This window comes from Cucurbita moschata, unplaced genomic scaffold (genome assembly GCF_002738365.1).
Source record: "Cucurbita moschata cultivar Rifu unplaced genomic scaffold, Cmos_1.0 Cmo_Scf00021, whole genome shotgun sequence".
NCBI lineage: Eukaryota > Viridiplantae > Streptophyta > Magnoliopsida > Cucurbitales > Cucurbitaceae > Cucurbita > Cucurbita moschata.
The window spans coordinates 3,089,417-3,108,842 of NW_019268537.1; the positions used below are offsets into that span (position 1 = coordinate 3,089,417).

The 19,426-nt window shown below is 36.6% G+C and overlaps 4 protein-coding genes across 4 annotated transcripts in view; 1 reads left to right on the plus strand and 3 right to left on the minus strand.

The window, feature by feature from the left end:
• The window catches only part of LOC111458785 (LRR receptor-like serine/threonine-protein kinase GSO1), a 3,732-nt gene extending 1,547 nt beyond the window's left edge, over positions 1-2,185 (minus strand). The window contains exons 1-8 of the mRNA XM_023101594.1: positions 1,863-2,185; positions 1,620-1,767; positions 1,395-1,466; positions 1,051-1,122; positions 713-784; positions 442-585; positions 272-352; positions 96-167 (exon numbers count right to left, since the gene is read on the minus strand). Coding sequence (XP_022957362.1) covers positions 96-167; positions 272-352; positions 442-585; positions 713-784; positions 1,051-1,122; positions 1,395-1,466; positions 1,620-1,767; positions 1,863-1,959 — 758 coding nt within the window. The 5' untranslated portion in view covers positions 1,960-2,185. The remainder of the gene's footprint in view (positions 1-95; positions 168-271; positions 353-441; positions 586-712; positions 785-1,050; positions 1,123-1,394; positions 1,467-1,619; positions 1,768-1,862) is intronic.
• A 2,266-nt stretch (positions 2,186-4,451) lies between these two features.
• Positions 4,452-6,907, minus strand: LOC111458786 (putative SNAP25 homologous protein SNAP30). Its single transcript, XM_023101595.1, has 6 exons — positions 6,697-6,907; positions 5,709-6,289; positions 5,232-5,325; positions 5,008-5,135; positions 4,817-4,914; positions 4,452-4,706 (listed from the first exon to the last, which is right to left on the minus strand). Exons 2-6 carry the CDS (start codon positions 6,201-6,203, stop codon positions 4,607-4,609), a joined length of 915 nt encoding a protein of 304 aa, XP_022957363.1. The 5' UTR covers positions 6,204-6,289; positions 6,697-6,907; the 3' UTR covers positions 4,452-4,606.
• A 3,505-nt stretch (positions 6,908-10,412) lies between these two features.
• LOC111458638 (zinc finger protein ZAT1-like) lies at positions 10,413-12,456 on the minus strand. The gene has a single exon (XM_023101399.1). It carries the CDS (start codon positions 11,887-11,889, stop codon positions 10,768-10,770), a length of 1,122 nt encoding a protein of 373 aa, XP_022957167.1. The 5' UTR covers positions 11,890-12,456; the 3' UTR covers positions 10,413-10,767.
• A 2,313-nt stretch (positions 12,457-14,769) lies between these two features.
• LOC111458753 (probable methyltransferase PMT5) lies at positions 14,770-19,220 on the plus strand. Its single transcript, XM_023101551.1, has 9 exons — positions 14,770-14,925; positions 15,241-16,207; positions 16,351-16,477; positions 16,730-16,970; positions 17,246-17,471; positions 17,653-17,813; positions 17,980-18,283; positions 18,800-18,932; positions 19,019-19,220. Exons 2-9 carry the CDS (start codon positions 15,696-15,698, stop codon positions 19,166-19,168), a joined length of 1,854 nt encoding a protein of 617 aa, XP_022957319.1. The 5' UTR covers positions 14,770-14,925; positions 15,241-15,695; the 3' UTR covers positions 19,169-19,220.
• The last annotated feature ends 206 nt before the right edge of the window (positions 19,221-19,426 follow it).

The window sequence follows — 19,426 nt, forward strand, 5'->3', positions numbered from 1 at the left end:
AAAAAAAAAAAAAAAATGGAGAGAACAAAGAATATGATTCTATAACATGAATATTATCAGCCTTCAAAATCTCAAAGAATAAAATAGAAACATACAAGATTTCCAAGTTTGTCAAGTTTGCAAGTTGAGCTGGAACTCCTCCAGTAAAATAATTATCATTAAGATACCTACACACCATTATATTCAGTTAGTCAAAATTTCAATAATTTCCAATGGGAAAATAGGAAAATAAAACTTGGGTGCAATTCAAAAATTTGGATAGACTACGTACAAGTTGCGAAGAGATGGGAAGCAACCATCAATACGTATGAGTTCCCTAATGGTACCGACCAAGTGATTCTTACCAACATCCCTGCCAATAGCAGAATCAGAGTTAAGACTGATGAACGGTAATAGAATTGAAATATGAGATCTTTCAACAGTACAGTAAGTGAAATTTACAAGTGGCGAAGATGTTGCAGGGTGCCCAATTCAGGAGGAATTCGTCCAATGAAACGATTTTCTTGTAGGTGTAGATAGCGAAGCTCTGGAAGACTAGCAAGCTCCCTCGGAATTTCTCCCTTGAAATTATTGAAGCTCAAATATCTACAGAAATTTTTTCAGCAACCAATTTAGCCACACATAAATTAGAAAAGAGCCAAAAGAACGAAAAATAATAACCACTAAACCAAAAGAAAAGGATAGATCAACGGCAAGAACAAGCATTACTTACAAATGAGTTAAGCTCTTGAGTTCACCAATTTCAGGAGGTATAACATCTTGCAGCTTATTCCATCTCAAGTTACTAATGGGGGGAACCAAAAAAAATCAGTAACAAATGGGAGTCAAAAAAGAAACCAAAAGCTCAGAAATTTTTAAGCAAACGTGAAAGGAATCCTAAATTAGAATATGTAATTTAACACCCAAAAGTGTGGGTGGCTCTAAATTCTCTTTCCTTCTTAAACTAGATGAGCCAGTATAGTTCCAAGTCAAGTCAATAAGCTGAATGCATAAATAAATCAGGGTCCGAATGAACATCACATCTCTGAAAGAGTAGGGCAAGGAACTTACAGTATCTGAAGACGCTTCAAACGTCCAATTTGAGGAGGAATTGGACCAGTCAGCTTGTTATTATGAAAATCCCTGCAATAAGAAAACATTTAAACCTTCATTGATTGAAGTGATTAAAACTACTTTCTGTCTAACATAAGGAACAAGAGTTTTGAGATAAAAGAAAGTAAAATCCATCATTATGGAGTCGATCAAAAGTTATGACACGATAAACAGGCAGAGATAATAGAAAAATCTTAACGGAGAAAATCCATGTTTTTCCCTTCGGTTATAGTTGCTTCATTCAATGATTTGATATTGGATAAACAAAATTTTCTAATACATTAAATGAAAGAAACACTTACAGCCTAGTAAGATCCAAGAGATTGGTTACAGCAGTGGGAAAAGGGCCGACGATGGAAACCGCATAAACTTCCCTACAGTAGCAGATAAATAACCCCAGTTTAACGCATCATACAGATAAGAATCAAACAAGAACAACAAGGCGAATTGCAAACAATTATTATCAATTCAATAAACTAAACGAACAAAAGAGAAGAAAAAAGGCTTGAGATGAAATCTAATCATACAATTTAGTAACCACTCTATAATCTCCTTGAGTAGAACAAGTGACACCAGACCAAGGCGGCAGATCACCATCGCCACACGGATCATCTCCAACCCAAGAATACACCACTCTCCAACCAAGAGAAGCCTTGATCTCATTCAATGCTTTAACTGCAAAATACAAATTATTCAGTCCATTGAAACGCAAATCACAGCGAGATTTAGACAGAAGCAAGAGAAGCCAAAAGTGACGACGCTGTAAATACCATCTCGTTTAAGGGTTTTACAGAGAACAGGATCGTTCAGCATAGAGAAGCAAATGATGAATACACAAAACGCGGGCAGTGACAGTCGCCGCGCCATTCCTTCAGATCTGTGAGTTCCTTAACTTCGAGAAGTTATGAAATTCAAAAATGCGGAAAAGAAATCGATTTCGATTCGACAGATCTAAGCGAAGAAACAATTTTCAGAACTTGCGCGCTTCAAGCATAAACAATGCTCCAGTTTTCTCTTCACTACGAACTCCCTCTCGATTTGGCTCGTTCAGCAAACGCGGAAAAGTCGCTACTCGTCGGTGGCTTAACTTCAACCTTATTGATTATTATTCATTATTTAAGATATAAATCATAAATGAAAGATAAAAAAATGTAATCTTTTTAGATAAATTCAACCCAAATATAGCACCGTACAATACTTATCGTTTCATATTTAATTTTACTAATAAATAGTTCTATCACATATATAATTAAAAATTAAATGAAATATTAAACACATATTAATAAAATTTAATTTATCAATGATTATATAAATAACTTAATAAAAATAGAATATTCAATATTATTTTCACATATGAATTAAAAAATTGTTAAAACAATTATGATATTGACTTCATTTATTTAATAAATGCAAGTCACCAAATTGTCATGACAAATGTTAAATGTTATAACCCTAATGGTAAAATATTTAATTTATTTTTTTTAAAGTTTAGTATAGAGTTTTTTAGTAAAGTCACTAAAAATAATTGTCATCATCGTACTTTTTCAACCGTGCAACGTTATAATCTTGACACACTCACATCCAATCTTAAGGGAACTTAAGTTCCATTCATATTTTTCACCAAACTTTGTGGCTTCGTCAGACCATTGAACATCACTTATGGAGAATCCAAGCTTGTTCGGCCATACACCCTATTCATGTATGCATGTTCAATCGTTCTGACACAACAATATCGCATCTCATTGTCATCTCGTTTTTCAACAAGATGATCCATGCATCGTGATCCGTCTTAGATCTCAGGACATATTGGCCATTTTGGGTTGCTCGAACATCATCGTTGGAAACTGACCCAAATTTGCATTAGTGAATAAAATGTGGGAATACATGGAAATATTGGAAAAATAAAGATGATCTGAACCGTTGAAGTACAGATGGAATGATCAAACGATGATTGATGATTGTTTAGTTGCATGAAAGCAAAAGCTCTCTAATGAAGAGTGAAAGTGATTGGCAACTATACCCTTGGCCAATGAAGGAGGCCCCTCAGCCGAAGGCCATAATAATAAATCCTCCCTCTTCATGAGTCTCTCGCTCTGCATTTAAACTTCTTCCCTTTCCCTATCACCATCACCTCTCTTTTATCTCCTTTCTTCCCCGCCCTTCTCTCTCTCTATCAGAACTCGACAATGAAAGCATCCCTCTCTTCCTGTACTTCGTCTTCTGCCACCAATGCCCAGCTCTTCATGATGATATCGATGCTTCTACTCGTCTTTGTCAACTCATCTGCCACCAGACTCTCCGGTTATCCACCTTCCACCCGCATGCCAGACGCTTCTCCGACCACCTCTACCCACCCACTGCCTCACCGTGAACTGCAGCAGCTTCATCCTTGTGATGCTCTAACCCATGAAAACTCACGTTCTTTGTGCATTCACCTTTATAGAGTTTACCAACACCACCTACCTGTTCATGTCCCACAGATGCTGACACACAATGGGATTGACCCCCGATATGGCGTCGAGAAGAGACTCGTGCCCTCGGGGCCAAACCCTCTTCACAACTGAACAAGAGAAAAAGAAAGCAAAGAACGAGCAAAAAGAATCTTTATTTTTTTTTATCAGAACACAGCCATTTTATCCCTTTCCCTTCTCAGTTTTCTTGCTATTATTCCAGTAGTATATCATGCACGTCCCTTTTTTTCTCGAGTCCTATTATAGTTAAGGATCAAGAAGAATATTTAATCCTCGTGCATGACCAAAGGCAGAAGAAGGCTACGCTAATTAGTTGACAAGTTTTGTCCAATGTCATATTGTCTTGTTTTTCTTTCTTGTTTCAGGTTATTGTTGCTATTTCCACTCTTGTTTTTGCATTGAAGTGTTCGAGTTTTGGTGGCTTAAAAGTTCGACCATTGAGAGGAGGCGAACGTTGGAGTTCATTTTGATGTGAAAACTGGCAAAAACAAGCATGGAAATGGCAAGGTATTTACTTTAAGATTTGGATTTTTTATATACTTAAAAAAGAATTAGGTCATAGGCGTCGGGTTCGTAGGCGAGATTCAAAAGAAACCCATGAGTCTCATTAATTTTGGAGGCATAAGGTACAAAATGCCAACAGAGCAGGATTCATGAGGTTTTCTTCATTGGGAGGGGCACTATGGAACTTTCATTCCTAGTTTACTGTTTATGGAGTTAATGTAATTTTGCTAGAATCTGTGGAAATCTATGTATGGTAAAAGCCCCAATTGAGTTTCTTTTACTTCTTCCCTTTTCTCTTTTGAACTGGCTTTATCTTCCATTAACTTAGTCAAGAAAACGGTAGCAGCTAATGTTGAGCTCCTAGTATCTATCTACAACAAGATGAAGGGATAAGCTTTTTCATTGAAAGAATAGAATCAAAGCTTTGTACTTATTGCAACCTTATAAGACCACATGAGAAAAGAATAGTACACCAACAATTAAAGAATGTTTGATCGAAATGCTTCCAGCTAGAAACAAACAGAGGGAAGAGGCAGGATTTACTTCCCAACCAAATGACGAGCCCGCTGATTGGCGCCCTTCACTCTAGAATTCAGCTCGTCGACATCGTCGCTTAGATGATCAAGAGCTTTGTTTTGCCTGCATTTTCCAGAGAGTAGTAACCATTCAGAACTATGTAATAAGCCAACAGATTGATGAGTTATAATACAACAATATTTAGATTGAGAAAAGAGGAAGACATTTATGACCTGTCAAGCTCGCTTCCCATGTCCACAGCCATACTCTTCAGATCACCCAAGATATCACTTAAATCTGAGAGTGCATCATCTTGCATTTCCTTCTGAGCCTGAATTAACATTCTTAGATATTGGTTAAATTTGAATCCATGATAATGTTATACTCTTTAAGATAGTGAAATGATAACGGCCGACGCTCTCACCTCAACTTTTTGTATTGCACCTGTTGGTTCAGAGGGCGGTGTTTTAGTCCCCGACTGTTTTTTGCCCGTAGATACACCGAGTTTTTCCCTTTGCTCCTTGTTGTTTTCAGTTCGCCCAGAGGAATGATCTGGACAGCCGACATAATTAATAGCAGATAAAATGGAAGTGGCAGTAAGATACAAGAATGACAGTGTTTAGTGACAAGAACCAGTGAAAATATGACCTGCTGTTATAAGAGGGCCTGTAATTTCTTTGGTCTTCTTTGGCTTCCATGGCTTAGAGAACATGCCTCCCAGATTATTCAGAAGTTTCTCACCCTGTCAGTAACAATAATGAATAAGAAACCATTGACAAGCACATGGAGGAGCAATCAAAGGATCATAAAAAATGCATACATAAACAACGAAAAGGCAAGAGAAAAACTCAATCATTTCAGGCTTGCTTAACAAATTCCTAGCAAACAAAAAGGTTCTTTGTTCTTGAACATCTTCCATCACTTACAGAGTAGGACATCCACAACCTAATCGCATCGTAACTTGCAAGCCAAATATTTCGTAACTGCTAACTTTAAAAGTTTGAATAATCTGATTCTGTTTTTAATTATATCAGATCACCATGAGCCAACTATAATTTCAGGAATAACAACATAGGATAGAAATATATCCGCAAGGTGTCTGATCGAAACTCGAAAAGAGCTTACCTTACTTAAATCTTTATCCATATCAGCAGCCATCCTGTGGGTCCTCTCAATTTGCTCACCCTGCTGATGCAACATGTCAAGGGTCTTGGTAGCATCTTCCCTTATGTCCTCAGCAATCTTCAAGCAATTGTGAACAGATTTTGTGGTCTCCTCTGCTTTATACACAGCATAATTCTCCAATTCCTGCACACTTTGGTTCTCGAGTCCTCCCGAGTCACGAAAATCATTTTTGTACCTGTCTTTAGAGGCTGCAGAAGTTGCAGTCCTTCTTTTTCCAACAAAACCATCATCATCATCATCATCAAAATCGTTGGCGGAAATGGAGTTTGGTATAATGAGCACAGGCTCAGAAGAAGTTCTTCTTGCAGCATTAAGAGTTTGTTTGGCTTCAGGCCCAGAATCAGAATCAAAAGGATTAGTGCCAGATCCGCCTGATAATTCATCTACAGAATTCTGCTTAGTAACTTTCGCGGGGGATTTCATGAAACTAAACATCCTGGCTCTACAAAGAAATTCTTGAATTCTAATAAACTATCCGGTAAGCGGCTCTCAAACAAGGATCTGATGAATATAACTCGTACCTGTAAAATAGTAGTGAGAATATTTAGGAAAAAGGCCGTAATGCCAACAATTTCGATCGAAACAGAACTCCGGGAGGACAATAGATTCGCAGTAAACAATACAAAATAACACTACCATTCTACCATATAGAGACTAACAAAAAGCAACTGGAAATAAGAATGCAGAATGCAATTCAAGCGTAGAATTAGGGATCGAAAGCGAAGCGACAACCGATATTCCTAGAAATTAACCGATAACGATACAGATAAACCATAAGAACGGAAAATGAGGGTTCAAAAGGAGAGAAAAATCACAGAAATACAGTGTAAATACGAATATAAGTTCAACAAAAAGATGAATCACCAATGCAATGAAGTGGAAATAGAACGTTCAACGAAAACAATCGAGAAGGGGAAAATGAGTGTACCTGAAAATTGGAAGAGGAAATCCGAAGCAGGAAGAAAATATGAAACGAAAGCGAAATTATGGGCTTTGTTCTTGACGATTATCAGCGTGTACGATCCTTAAACACAGATAAAATTGAGAATCCGTAACAGATTGACGGGAGGCGACGCGGAAAAGCAGAAGAACTGTACGTCCCCGACTGGCTCAAAAAAAAAAATGGAGTTGAATTACGAAAGAAATATTCAGTTTGAAATTTGTTGTCCCCCCTTACAAATTTAGCCCGTTGGAATTTTCTCAGATTTCGATTTTCTTTTCCTTTACTTTTATTTTAAAAATTCTAAAAGGGGAAAAGGAAAAATAGACAGACTTGTGTTGGCCGTGCGCGCCGCACGTGCTTTTTTAAATGCTTAATAACTAAATATTAATTTTAGGCTAAATTAAGAAAAAAAAAATACTATTTTGTTAAAAAAAATAAATAATTTTAATTATTTCGTCAAAAAAAAATAATTTTAAACTTTTTAAGCGACTCTAATTATTTTTTAATAGAAATGATCTGTATTTTATTTAAAAAATAATATTAAACTTTTTTTAGAAAATCAAAATATTTAAAAAATATACTAAACTTTCCAACATTTCGTTAATATCCATTAAACATTTTTTAGAAGGTTAAAAACGTACTTATGGACAGATGGTCTCAAACATGTTTGAGGGTTCGAGAGCTGCCTTTGGAGTGGTTAGAGCTGTAGTGGCAAATTTAAGTATTAGATTAAACTTTCCTATGATAGCTGTGGAGAACCAAATCTCAACTATTTGTGGTTCGAGACATCAAGGCTCTAGAGAACTTTATCTTTGATCTCGAATAGTACTTTTGAGCCATAAATATCATGGCAGAAGAAGCGAAAATCACGTTGGCAACGATGCATCTCACCAACAATGCAAGATTGTGATGGTGATCAAAGTACATGGACATTCAAGATGATCGATGTACTGTGGACACTTGAGATGGTTTAAAACAACAACTACGCTCTCAGTTTTTGCTAGAAAATGTCAAGATACTTGCATAAAGGAAGTTCAGAGAGCTGAGACATACTGGCAGTATGCAAGACTATGTTAAACAATTTTTCTGGGCTTATGTTAGATATCCGTGATATGCCCAAGAAAGATAAGGTCTTCAATTTTGTTAAGGGGCTGAAGTCGTGGGTGAAAACCAAGCTCTACAAACAAAAAGTTGAAGACCTTTCCACAACCTATGCTTCCACCAAACGACCGTTTGATCTCAATATCAAACAACCCCAAAAGATAAGGCAAAATCAAACTTCCACTCGGAGTCCTCCCAATAGAGGGTAGAACTCTATGGCGGAGATCTCACAGTCAAAACCAAGACCTGTCGTACTTTGTATGCAAGGAGCTAATCAATAAACAAGCCACTAATACCATGCTTAAAAAATATTCATAAATTTTTAAAAATAAACATTAATACCTTTAAACTAAATTTTTATTGTTAGTAAACTTAAAATTGAAAAATAGAGATGATCTCTGTATTAAAAGAAAATTTAAACTTTAAAATATTAATTCTATTCATAAAAGTTTATAAAAATTCATAAATATTTTTGAAGTCGGATAAGAGTAAAGTTTATTAATGAAATATTGTTAAATAAAATATTAATTTTTCCGTCAAAATCAAGGCAAATTTGATCGATATTTTTTTATTATTAATTTAGCGTTTAAAATAGTCATTACATTTTATATTAATTTTCACGGCATTTTGCAAATAAGATGAAAAAAAAGAAAAAAGGAAATAGAAAATTCAAGAAAAACCAAGACGTTTGGCCTCCGTCTCCCGCGCTCCATTAGCCTGCCAGTGTTCATGTTGCTCCACAAAAGTTGAAACAAATGATGATTGTAGAAATTTTGAATTACCAGACTCGGTAATGGAGCTGCTAGTAAAATCAGCGGCGGAGTCTGTGGCTGACCTCGACGAGGAATCGTTACCTGCTGAAGAAGGAGACGAGTCTGCACACTGCTCGTTCCTGGCGGTGATCCATCCCAGCATATCAGGTAGTTAATTTTACAAGTTTGGATTACCTTGCTGGCTCTTAAGATCAATCTCATAAGACCAAACATTAAACTAATGAAATGAGTGAATAAATTGTTCCAAATATCGAGACCTAAAGCTTTTAGGAGCCATTACAATTGGTTTGGAAAGGTCAGCCTTCGATATTAATTTTCTAGGTAGGGTATTGATTTCTGCACTGTTTTTCATGTTACATAATTTGATTGGAAAAGCACGGCTGGAATAGAGGCCAGTGGAACCAGTAACATGAAGTTTGCTACGGATGGATGCATACTGATTGGAAGATTGGATGGGCGCATGAAATTGCTGGAGAGCTAAAGGTAAGCTTAGAAACTCTTGCTAGAATCCCAGAAGAATCAGTTGTAGTTTTTAAACTTAAAAGCTTTTCATAGTTATGAAAAGCAACATTTCTTACACAGGAAAGGAGCCCCACGGTTTGAGGAAGTGAGGGCATTCGGAATGAAGCATCCGGTTGGGGATTAGAATGAAGCATTCTTTACAAGGGTGTGAAAACTTCTCTCTGGCAGACACGTTTTAAAATCTTGATGAAAAGTCCGGAAGGGAAAGTTCAAAGAGGATAATATCAGCTAGCATAGGCTTGGGTCCCTAGAAGACGCGTTTTAAAACCCTGAAGGAAAGCCGGAAAGGGAGAGTCCACAGAGAACAATATCTACTAATAGTGGGCTTGGGCCATTACAAATAGTATACAAGCTAGACACCGGGTGATGTGCTAGCGAGGAGGCTAAGCCCCAAAAGGGGTGGACATGAAACAGTGTGCTAGCGAGGATGTTGGGACTCGAAGGGGGTGGACACGAGGCAATGTGCTAGCGAGGACGCTGGGTCCTGAAGAGAGGTGGATTGGTGGGTCCCACATTGATTGGAGAAGGAGACGAGTGCTAGCGAGGACGTTGGACCCCAAAAGGGGTGGATTATGAGATCCCACCTCGATTGGGGAGGAGAACAAAGCTAGGGTGTGGAAACCTCTTCCTAGAAGACGCGTTTTAAACCCTTGAGGGAAAGTCCGAAAGGAAGAGACCAAAGAAGACAATAAAAGCTAGTGGTGGCTTGGACTGTTACAACTATGTAGAACTCCTGGGATTTTTAGAAGGAAATGAAGGTTATGGTGAGGCTGACTGTTTGCTCGTTTACCAGGACTTCCGTAGTTACATAGAGTGCCCAGACAGGGTTGATGAGGCCTATCATGATCAAAAGGTAATCACCAAACTCTGTACTCTCTAATCAGCCAAGCTGCTAAACTCCTAATCGTTTGCTTGTTCTGTACAGAGATGGACCAAGATGTCGATCTTAAACACAGCTGGTTCATACAAGTTCAGCAGTGACAGAACCATTCATGAGTATACAAGAGATATATAAAAGATTTCTCCACTATTGCTGCTATCTTAAAAGGTTTGATTTCTTTTCCCTTCCCTATAAAATTTGCTCTCCAACTCATTGCTATTGTAATTGCCAAATGAGATAAGAAGACTCAAACAGGAGATGAACTCAAACATCTTAGCCTATTCAAAATTAAACCGACCCAATTGCATAAGAAGTTCGTTACAATTCTCAGAGCTTTGTTAGATCATTTCTAGGTAGAGATGTCTATTTAATCCGAACAGAACAAGGACTTTCCATTTAAACGGGGAATGGGGAAGAGAGCGGAGAGAGATTTCAACTGAGAATCACTACAAAACGACCCTAAATTCATGACTGAAACAAAAAGAGAAAAATAGGGAACCCCTCCTCCATCTCCAAGCTTAATGCCCAAACATTTGGACATGACAATAAATTTGAAATAGAGGATTCAGCTCACATGTTTGGTCCAAAAAATTAAAAAATCAGTAAAAAAGTCAAGGAACCTAAAACAATGATAAAAACAAAAAAGCAAATGCCAAAAACATGCCCTACAGACTTCATTTGCAAGTTTGATAACCTCACATTATCAGGACAAGATAGAACCAATTATCACAGACTTGCCCGTATTATTGGATTGGTGGCTACATGCTCCTGGATCCTTCATCAGCCTTCACCCCATCTCCCACTTTCCTCTTCTTCCATAGGAGCAGGAACATTAAGATCAATTAGACCACTCATCCCATTGGACTCTGGCCTTGTCACTATAGATGCCTCTTCTAAACTCCCGACCACATGGGACCTCTTATGTCCCCCCAAAGCCTGCCCTGATTTGAAAGCCTTGAAGCAAATTGGGCACTTGTGTTTCTTTTTGGCTCCTAATTTCTTCTCTTCATTTCCAGAACTGTCTTGGTGAGCCTTGTTTTTGCCATTGCTTAACTCAGTTAACTCCCTAGCTGGTATGGACATGGAATTTGTAACGCTGTTTTCACCTGACTGATGCGTCCACTCGCAGCCATTGCTCATTTTTGTATACATCTCTCTGAAATTAGGACTATATGATTCATTGTTCAACCTCTTTCTTAGCTCATACTTGTAAGAAGATGCATGCACTTGTTCATCATTCTCTTTGGTTTTTCCTATCCTCACTCCATATTTTCCATCTGGGTTCTTATATTCTTCATCCATAACACCCCGATTAAGACACACTTTCAGTTTAACTCTCTTGTAGACTTCTTGTCTGAAATTTTCAGTGTCGGAATTCTCACCGCCGCATTCATAAACGTCTAGCTTTTCCAGCCTTCCATTAGAGTGAGAGGCAAATGATTTGCTATCAGACATCATCATCAAGCACATAGCCGCCTCCCGGACTTTGTCAGGTATGTCCGATCGATTGTCTATGAACTCCCGCTTTTGATGAGGGATCCCATAAATATTGTTTTGAGAGTGAGAAGCCAAATGCCAAGTCAAAGCTTCTGAGGACTGAAACCCTTTGCCACATTCTCTACAAAACTTCTCCTGCATTAAAGGGTATCTCGAATCAGCAAATCTCTGTGTAATTTTGGGATTCTCTCTTAAGCCATAGCCTGAATTATCATTAGCAAACTCGGATTCTGAATCTCTCTTGCTTCTTCTTCTCTCTGTAGGAACTTGAAACTTCAAGATATTGGTTCTTTCCGTTTGTTTCTCGTTCTTGTGAATTCTGATATGACCTCCCAAGGACTTCCCACACGTGAAGCTTTTGTGACAAAAGTTGCACACAAACTTGTTTTCTTTAGAATTCTCCATGGATCACAGCCAAAGAAACCCAGTTAGAACAAGATCACTTGAACATGTATATAGATTTATGAAAATGATATGTTCTTGGAGGTGGGAAAATGCTGGTCAAGAACAAGATCTGACAAAAATGAAAACTGGGAACAAAAATTTGTGTAAATTGAGATGAAGAGTAGCAATTAGAACTGCACCCATGGCTCTTCCTGTCTCTTCTCCTCTCAGTCCATTTCCTCCCTTCTTTTTCTCTCTCCTTCTCTCTCTCTCTCTCTCTTCCACTAAATTTTGTTATATAGTTGGGAGAAGAATTCTATTCTGTGCATGAAAACAGAGAATGAAAAGGGCAACAAAAAGATGAAATGCACGTGTAAATAGAAGAAAAGCTTTCCCTGTTCTAATGGACGGTCTGGATTAGTGGGAGACGTCAAGAATCAACAGATGTGATGAGTTCCAAGTTTGCTATAGTCTGCAACCAAAATTATATTAAATTTTTTAAAAAATCTTTGACTTTGTCTTGCTGGTAACTTCAGAGAAGTAAAGGGTCGGATTCTACAACCGTTTTGTTGGGTTTTGGGATACACAAATTAAGTAATTGCTTTATTCTCATAATTAAAAATTTCAGGGGTTTAGTCTATTTTTAGTTATTATTTTTTATAATTTACTTTTATTCTCAACAAAATCTTTATGAACACCTTTTTTTTTTTATTTTTTTTATTATTATATATATTTATACACACGTTGATTCAGTTTTTTTCTTTTGGCTTCGATGTTTTTATTATTTTATTAGTATGAGTTGTAATTTGTGAATGTTTAATATTTGAATTTTTTTAGTTATGAATGAAACATATATAATAATTATTTTATCCTAATTTGTTTGATCTAAGTCAATTAATTTGTATTTTTGCTAAGCATTAGTTTTATGTATAACAAGCATCACATCGATGTGCAGTTTCATTATTTTGTAAGTACGCTTTTCTCGTTATTTTGTTAAGGTTTTGTAGATCAGGCGGGTTCAAAAATTTGGTTCAATACTTTCATAGTATACCGTACTAAAGAGCGATTTGTTGAAGATTATTAGGACAGGAGTTCTACGTTAGCTTTTTGTACTGTGTTATAAAAATTAATTATTAGTATCATTTAAAATAAACCAATGCTATTATTCACATGTAGATCGTTCATTTATAAAAATAATATTAAAAAAATTAAACCTCTTAGTATAAACAAAATAATTAAACTATCGATGTGTTTAAAAATAAAATTTGAAACTTATATATTATGTATAATAATTATGATAATAATATATGAAACGAGGTGAGGTAAATGAGACGAAACAAAGAATGGAGTAAAAGCAAGGACGGATAATATTTTTATTACTCCATTGCCATTAGGATCTGTCACGATCTCGAACCTTCCTAATTTATATCAATAAATGAATATTTTTTAGATGATAAAATAAAATTTCATTATAATTACTAACTATATTATTAATTTAATTGGTATAGTTTAAAATAAAGTTAATTACAGATCTGGACTCGGTTATCAAAATTGATTCATGTTTTTGCTTTGTCTATACGCCATTTACCACTATCTTTGTCTTCCAAGTTTTAACCATTATTTTATTTTATTTTATTTTTTAATTCATAAAATGGTAAAATTTCACCATAAAGTAAAAATAATAAAACAGGGACAATTAAACAATATAAAATTATTTTGGGAGGGAAATTACATTTTTTTAATAGTTGTTATATTTTGAATTCCTTTTTCAACTTTAATTATATTTTTAAAATTTAATTTCATAATTAATAATATAAAAAAATGGGAGTTGTAACGGCGCGAACCTAAAATTTAGATTCCGAATTCGCCACATAATAGCTCCAACATTTCCCTACGACATGGTCATGTTAACTATGTTTTGCTTCTTAAGAATGAAGTGTATCTCCACCGATCAACATTAGTATTTCCAGTAGATTTTGTTCTCACTCATACATTTCAAAAAAATCTAAGAGTTCCTCTAGAACTTAAGAATATTTCGAGAGCTGGAGGTCCAGATAGGACCGAGAACCAAGAGAGAGTAGAATGAGAAAATATAGGGTGTGGCCCAGGGAAAGCCTATGCGAGGGAAACAAATTCTCAAAAGAGAATAAGACACAGAATGATGAACAAGATCAATAAGACTTAACAACGAAGTATAAACTACCAACAAATTTCTTACTGAGTATCAATAAGACTTAACAACGAAGTATAGACATAACACATCACTGGTAACCGTCCGTGGCTCGAGTCCCTAAAAAATCGGGTCGTTACACCTAACCCAATATCAGGAAATTTATTCGATATATATATATAATCAAATGAAAGGCTAAAAAAAGAATTTAATTTGTAGTTTGAATGGATTTAATTATTAGGGCACTAAAATATATAATTTTTTGAAGAATAAAATGCAATAAAATAATCACAATATTTTATTATCTGGGACAAAAGTTACCTCTTATTCTCTGTACATCTGGCATCCAAAGTTGGCGTATCTGATTAATATACATATTTAATGACGCCGTTATTATTATTATTATTATTATTGTTTTTATTTTTGGATAATAATGCATAAAACTTTATTTCAATAAATTAATTGAGCATTTTTTTTTTTTTTTTGTAGTTAATTAATTAGTGGCCTATTTAAAAGATTATGTATTTGATTTGCGACAAAGCATTGATTAAGATTTAATTAATGTGGAGGTTTCAAAATCACATCTCAGCCGTCGCTTTTTCCTTTTTTTTTTTTTTTCTTTTTGTTAAAATATTTTAAAGGTCTCGATTGGGCCAAACAATTATTGGTTCAGAAAAATATATAAAGCGAAAAATGGAAAGGGGGGCATATAATGCCATAAATACACATGCTCCAGTTTAACGGGTACCCATAAACTAGAAATTCCATTCTGATTTGTTGAGATCGTCTCTTTCTCCTACTTTGCGAGTCTGAATCTTCTCTTCATCTACCCAACACGGAGTTTAATGCACCAAAACCCTAATTCCTGTTGCTGGAATGTGTTTTTGGTGTGTAATTTCTGTTATTTACTTGATTCTTATGTAATTTTTAATTACTATGGCTTGCTGTTGATTCATGTGGTGTGTGCTTTTGCTTTTTATATTTGGATCTATGTTGGTTTTGTTTCCATTTCGGGATCTGAGTTTGGCTCTTTGATTTATTAATGGAAAGTTGTGTGTCTTGCTTTCCTTCATTTTGGTTCTTGTTGCTGGGAATTTCAGGAAATGGATGATGATAATCTCGAATATTTGTGTGTGGATTTGTTGTGAGATTCATTTTTTGATGCTTGTTTGATGTGATGGATCTTTGACTCGTGTTTGCAGATTGATCCCGCTAGTGGCTCTTTGGAAACTGAATTTCTAACCATTGATCGAGCTGGATTGGTCGCATTTAAGTTCGGGTAGAAGAACTTTTCCGCAATTGGGGTTCGACATTGCTCACAATCAGTTCTTGGCTTCTGATCCGTGATTGCGCATCCAAATACGGTGCCTTCGATCTGAAATTCCCATTTTGATCGGCTTCTGTACCACTAACTTGTGTTTCTTCTTCTAACATTCTAATCTGGCAGTACGTTATGTGACATATTCGTTTATAATTGGAAGCATAAGTAGGACTTCAATGATTGTTTTGATTGCTCGTATTCATACCAATCTATATAGAAGAATACGCAACGTAGTAGGTTATGCTTTATGCTCTGCTTCGAGATTTAAACCAAAGGCGCTCCCCATTTAGAGTGGTTCTGAGCTGGATTATTGAGGGGACTTGAGAAATATTGGACATGAGAAGCTCCTGGGTCAATAAAATATCTGAAATCTTGGGCTCTAAACCACCATTCAATTGGTTAATTTTGTGCCTCATCAGCGTGCTTGCATTAATTGCAGTGCTAGGAACTTCTACTTCCAATGTCTTTGACTCAGTTACTACCACACCAGTGTATGACATTTATACTAGTTATAGAAGGCAAAAAGAAAAGGCCACAATTGATTTGTTTGACTTGAAGTATCTTTCATTAGCCACTGCACGACTGAAAGAGTTTGGGCTGTGTGGAAAAGATAGAGAAAACCATGTGCCATGTTACAATGTCACAGCAAACTTATTAGCTGGATACAAAGAAGGGGAGGAGTTTGATAGGCACTGTGAAGTGTCGAGAACAGCAGAACGGTGCCTGGTTCGTCCTCCTAAAGACTACAAGATCCCTCTAAGCTGGCCTGTCGGTAGGGATATAATATGGAGTGGAAATGTGAAGGTAACAAGAGACCAACTTCTGTCGTCTGGAAGCCCTACCAAAAGGTACTTAACCTCCACTGGACGAGCATGAATTGCACTTAGATTTTCCCCCTAAGGATTGAGTATTTAGAACCAAAAAAGTTTCTTTTTTGTAGTCATTTTCATTGATGTTAATATAAATAACCATCTTACTTTTTCTAAACAAGGTTGATGTTATTAGAAGAGAACCAAATAGCTTTCCACTCAGAGGATGGAGATGGAGTCAAAGAGTATTCTTTTCAAATTGCAGAGATGATTGGCTTAGGCAGTGACTCTGAATTTCTTCAAGCTGGTGTAAGCCTTAATCACATCAAAGAAATATAGGCTGTTTGTCTTCGTTTGTTATAGGAGTTTTGTATATTTAATGCCAACCACAAGTTAATCTAGTTGAATGTTCTTCTTTAAAATTACCCAAAGGATAAATATCATATTAAGTAATAATAGTGACCCATGTTTCTGTCCTTCCAATTATTATTATTATTTTCTTTTTGCAATTCAGTGCAGTAAAGCTATCTAAGAATCAAGGATTTGATATGTCAATTATAGGTACGCTCGATACTTGATATTGGTTGTGGGTTTGGAAGCTTTGGTGCTCATTTAATATCAGTGAATGTAATGGCTATGTGCATTACAACCTATGAGGCGACTGGCAGCCAAGTTCAAATGGCTCTCGAGAGGGGCCTTCCAGCGATGCTTGGAAACTTTATTACAAAACAGCTTCCATATCCATCCTTGTCATTTGACATGGTTCACTGTGCACAGTGTGATGTCTCTTGGAATGATAAAGGTAACTTGAGAATAAATTTAGATGTAGCTTAACTTGTTTGACGGTTACTTCATAAAAGCCTAGATGCATTTGCTTGAGGACGAGACACTTGCTATGAGTCTTCAAGATTAAGAAAGAAATAGGATGAGCACTGCTATCTACAGATATGCCAAAGCAATATGGTGCACTTACAAACCACAAAAAACTATATGCATATGCATATTATGTTCATGAACCTTCATGAGATTTTCTCAGCATCAGTGTAGTTTTATTGACTTGATATTTATAATGGGCAGGTGGGATATTCCTTATTGAAGCCGACCGGTTGCTAAGACCTGGAGGTTATTTTGTTTTAACGTCTCCCAAAGACAAGACAGTTGGAGGTTCAATGTCTTCCAAGAAGATAAACATTTTGACACCACTGGAAGAAACGACCCGAAGATTATGTTGGAGTCTTTTGGCTCAGCAATATGAAACTTATATTTGGCAGAAAACTACAGATCCTCATTGCTATTTATCTCGGTGAGCCGAATGCTTACTGACCTCCTAATTAACCTTTGAGTTCATTTTCTTGTGTTGTTTTTTTGAGCCTTCTATACTCCATGTTACAATGTACCATTTGTTTGATTGCACGTAGTTCACTGTCGTTGCTAATTGTTGTATCAAAAGTTAGTAATGCACTTCAACTTCTTTCTTCTTCTAGCAAGCAGAAAGTTATACCACTTTGTAAAGAAGGGTATGATACTCCATCATATTATCAACCTCTCGTACCATGCATCAGTAGTACTACCAGCAAGCGGTGGGTTCCAATCCAGAACAGGTCTTCTGGTTCCCATTTGAGTTCAGCTGAACTTGAAGTTCATGGAAAGTATTCTTCCTTAATGGTTCTATTTTGTTTTTTCATGTGAATTTGTAGTTTAGTTCGTTTTTTTAGTGTTATGATGGGTTATATTGGTCTGCACAATGTTTACTGAAACTTAGCATGGTATTTGTGCGGCTATTGATTATTTTCCTTTGTCTATTTCTGCAGGTGTTCTATCAGAAGACTACTCTGATGACCTACAAATTTGGCGATCCCATTTGAAAAACTATTGGTCCTTACTTACGCCCTTAATTTTCTCTGACCATCCAAAGAGGCCTGGTGATGAAGATCCATTACCTCCATTTAACATGATACGCAATGTGATGGACATGAATGCCCACTATGGCGGTTTAAATGCTGCGTTTGTGGAGCAGAAGAAAACAGTTTGGGTTATGAATGTTGTGCCTGTTGAGTCTCCCAATACACTTCCGCTCATACTTGATCAAGGTTTTGCTGGTGTTCTGCACGATTGGTATGCAGTTCTTTCCTCCCATCTTCATAAAGAACTTCTCTTTGTGAGAGATCAGGCTACGTGCATCTTGGTCCAATTGGTTTGTGTTGAGTTGGAACTGGCACTGATTCACACTACACTAACTGTGAGATCCCACCTTGATTGGAGAGGAGAACGAACATTATTTATGAGGGTGTGGAAACATCTCACTAGCTGACACGTTTTAAAAACCTTGAGAGAGGAAACCCGAAAGGGAAAGTGCAAAGATGACAATATCTACTAGCGGTGGGCTTGGAGTTATTACGCTAACCTTTTAAAAACAAATATTCAACTTTTTACTGATGATTACACGTGTGCTTGTAGCTTTCTGTAATGGAAGGTTACCGTTGATTCTTGATTTTTTTTTTTTTTTTTTTTTTGAATTTTCAATGACACGTGATGTAATCGTTTTCCACTCTGTTTCAATCTGGTTCTTCCCCACCCCCCAAATGCACGGGCATTTTAGAACAAGACTTAATTTCCGTCTTTTTGTTGTAGGTGCCAACCTTTCCCCACTTATCCACGAACATATGATCTGCTCCATGCAAACGGGCTCCTCTCACAGCTACTTTCAAGTAGGTGCAGCATGATTGAATTATTAGTGGAAATGGATCGTATACTGCGGCCTGAGGTACTAGTCCAGTCCATAAAAATGAATTCAGGGCTTGTTTTTCTCCCTGTTTAATAATATCGATAATTTTGATTGTTGGTTTTCAGGGATGGGTTATCCTGAATGACAAAGTGGGAGCAATAGAGAAGGTGCGAATGCTTGCTACACAGATTCGTTGGGAGGCAAGGGTGATTGACTTTCATAGCGGCAGTGACCAGAGGCTCCTTGTTTGCCAAAAACCATTCGTGAAAAAGTGATTGATTTGTAATTGTGGGGAATCTCTCACAACCGCCACGTGTACAGTTGTTTTGCTATGGTAATTCCTCTTTGCACACTGAAATGTTTTCCACAAGATCATCTGTAGTTTTTGTTCTAAATAGTGTTGTTTTAGCATCTTAGTAAGACTCCAAACCCCAAGACATAAATGACTAAAACACAAACACTAAAGGGTTACAAAAAGGAGGCCCACTAAAGGGTTAAGGTAGATTTCTTTTGATATATAGTTTAGCACTGGA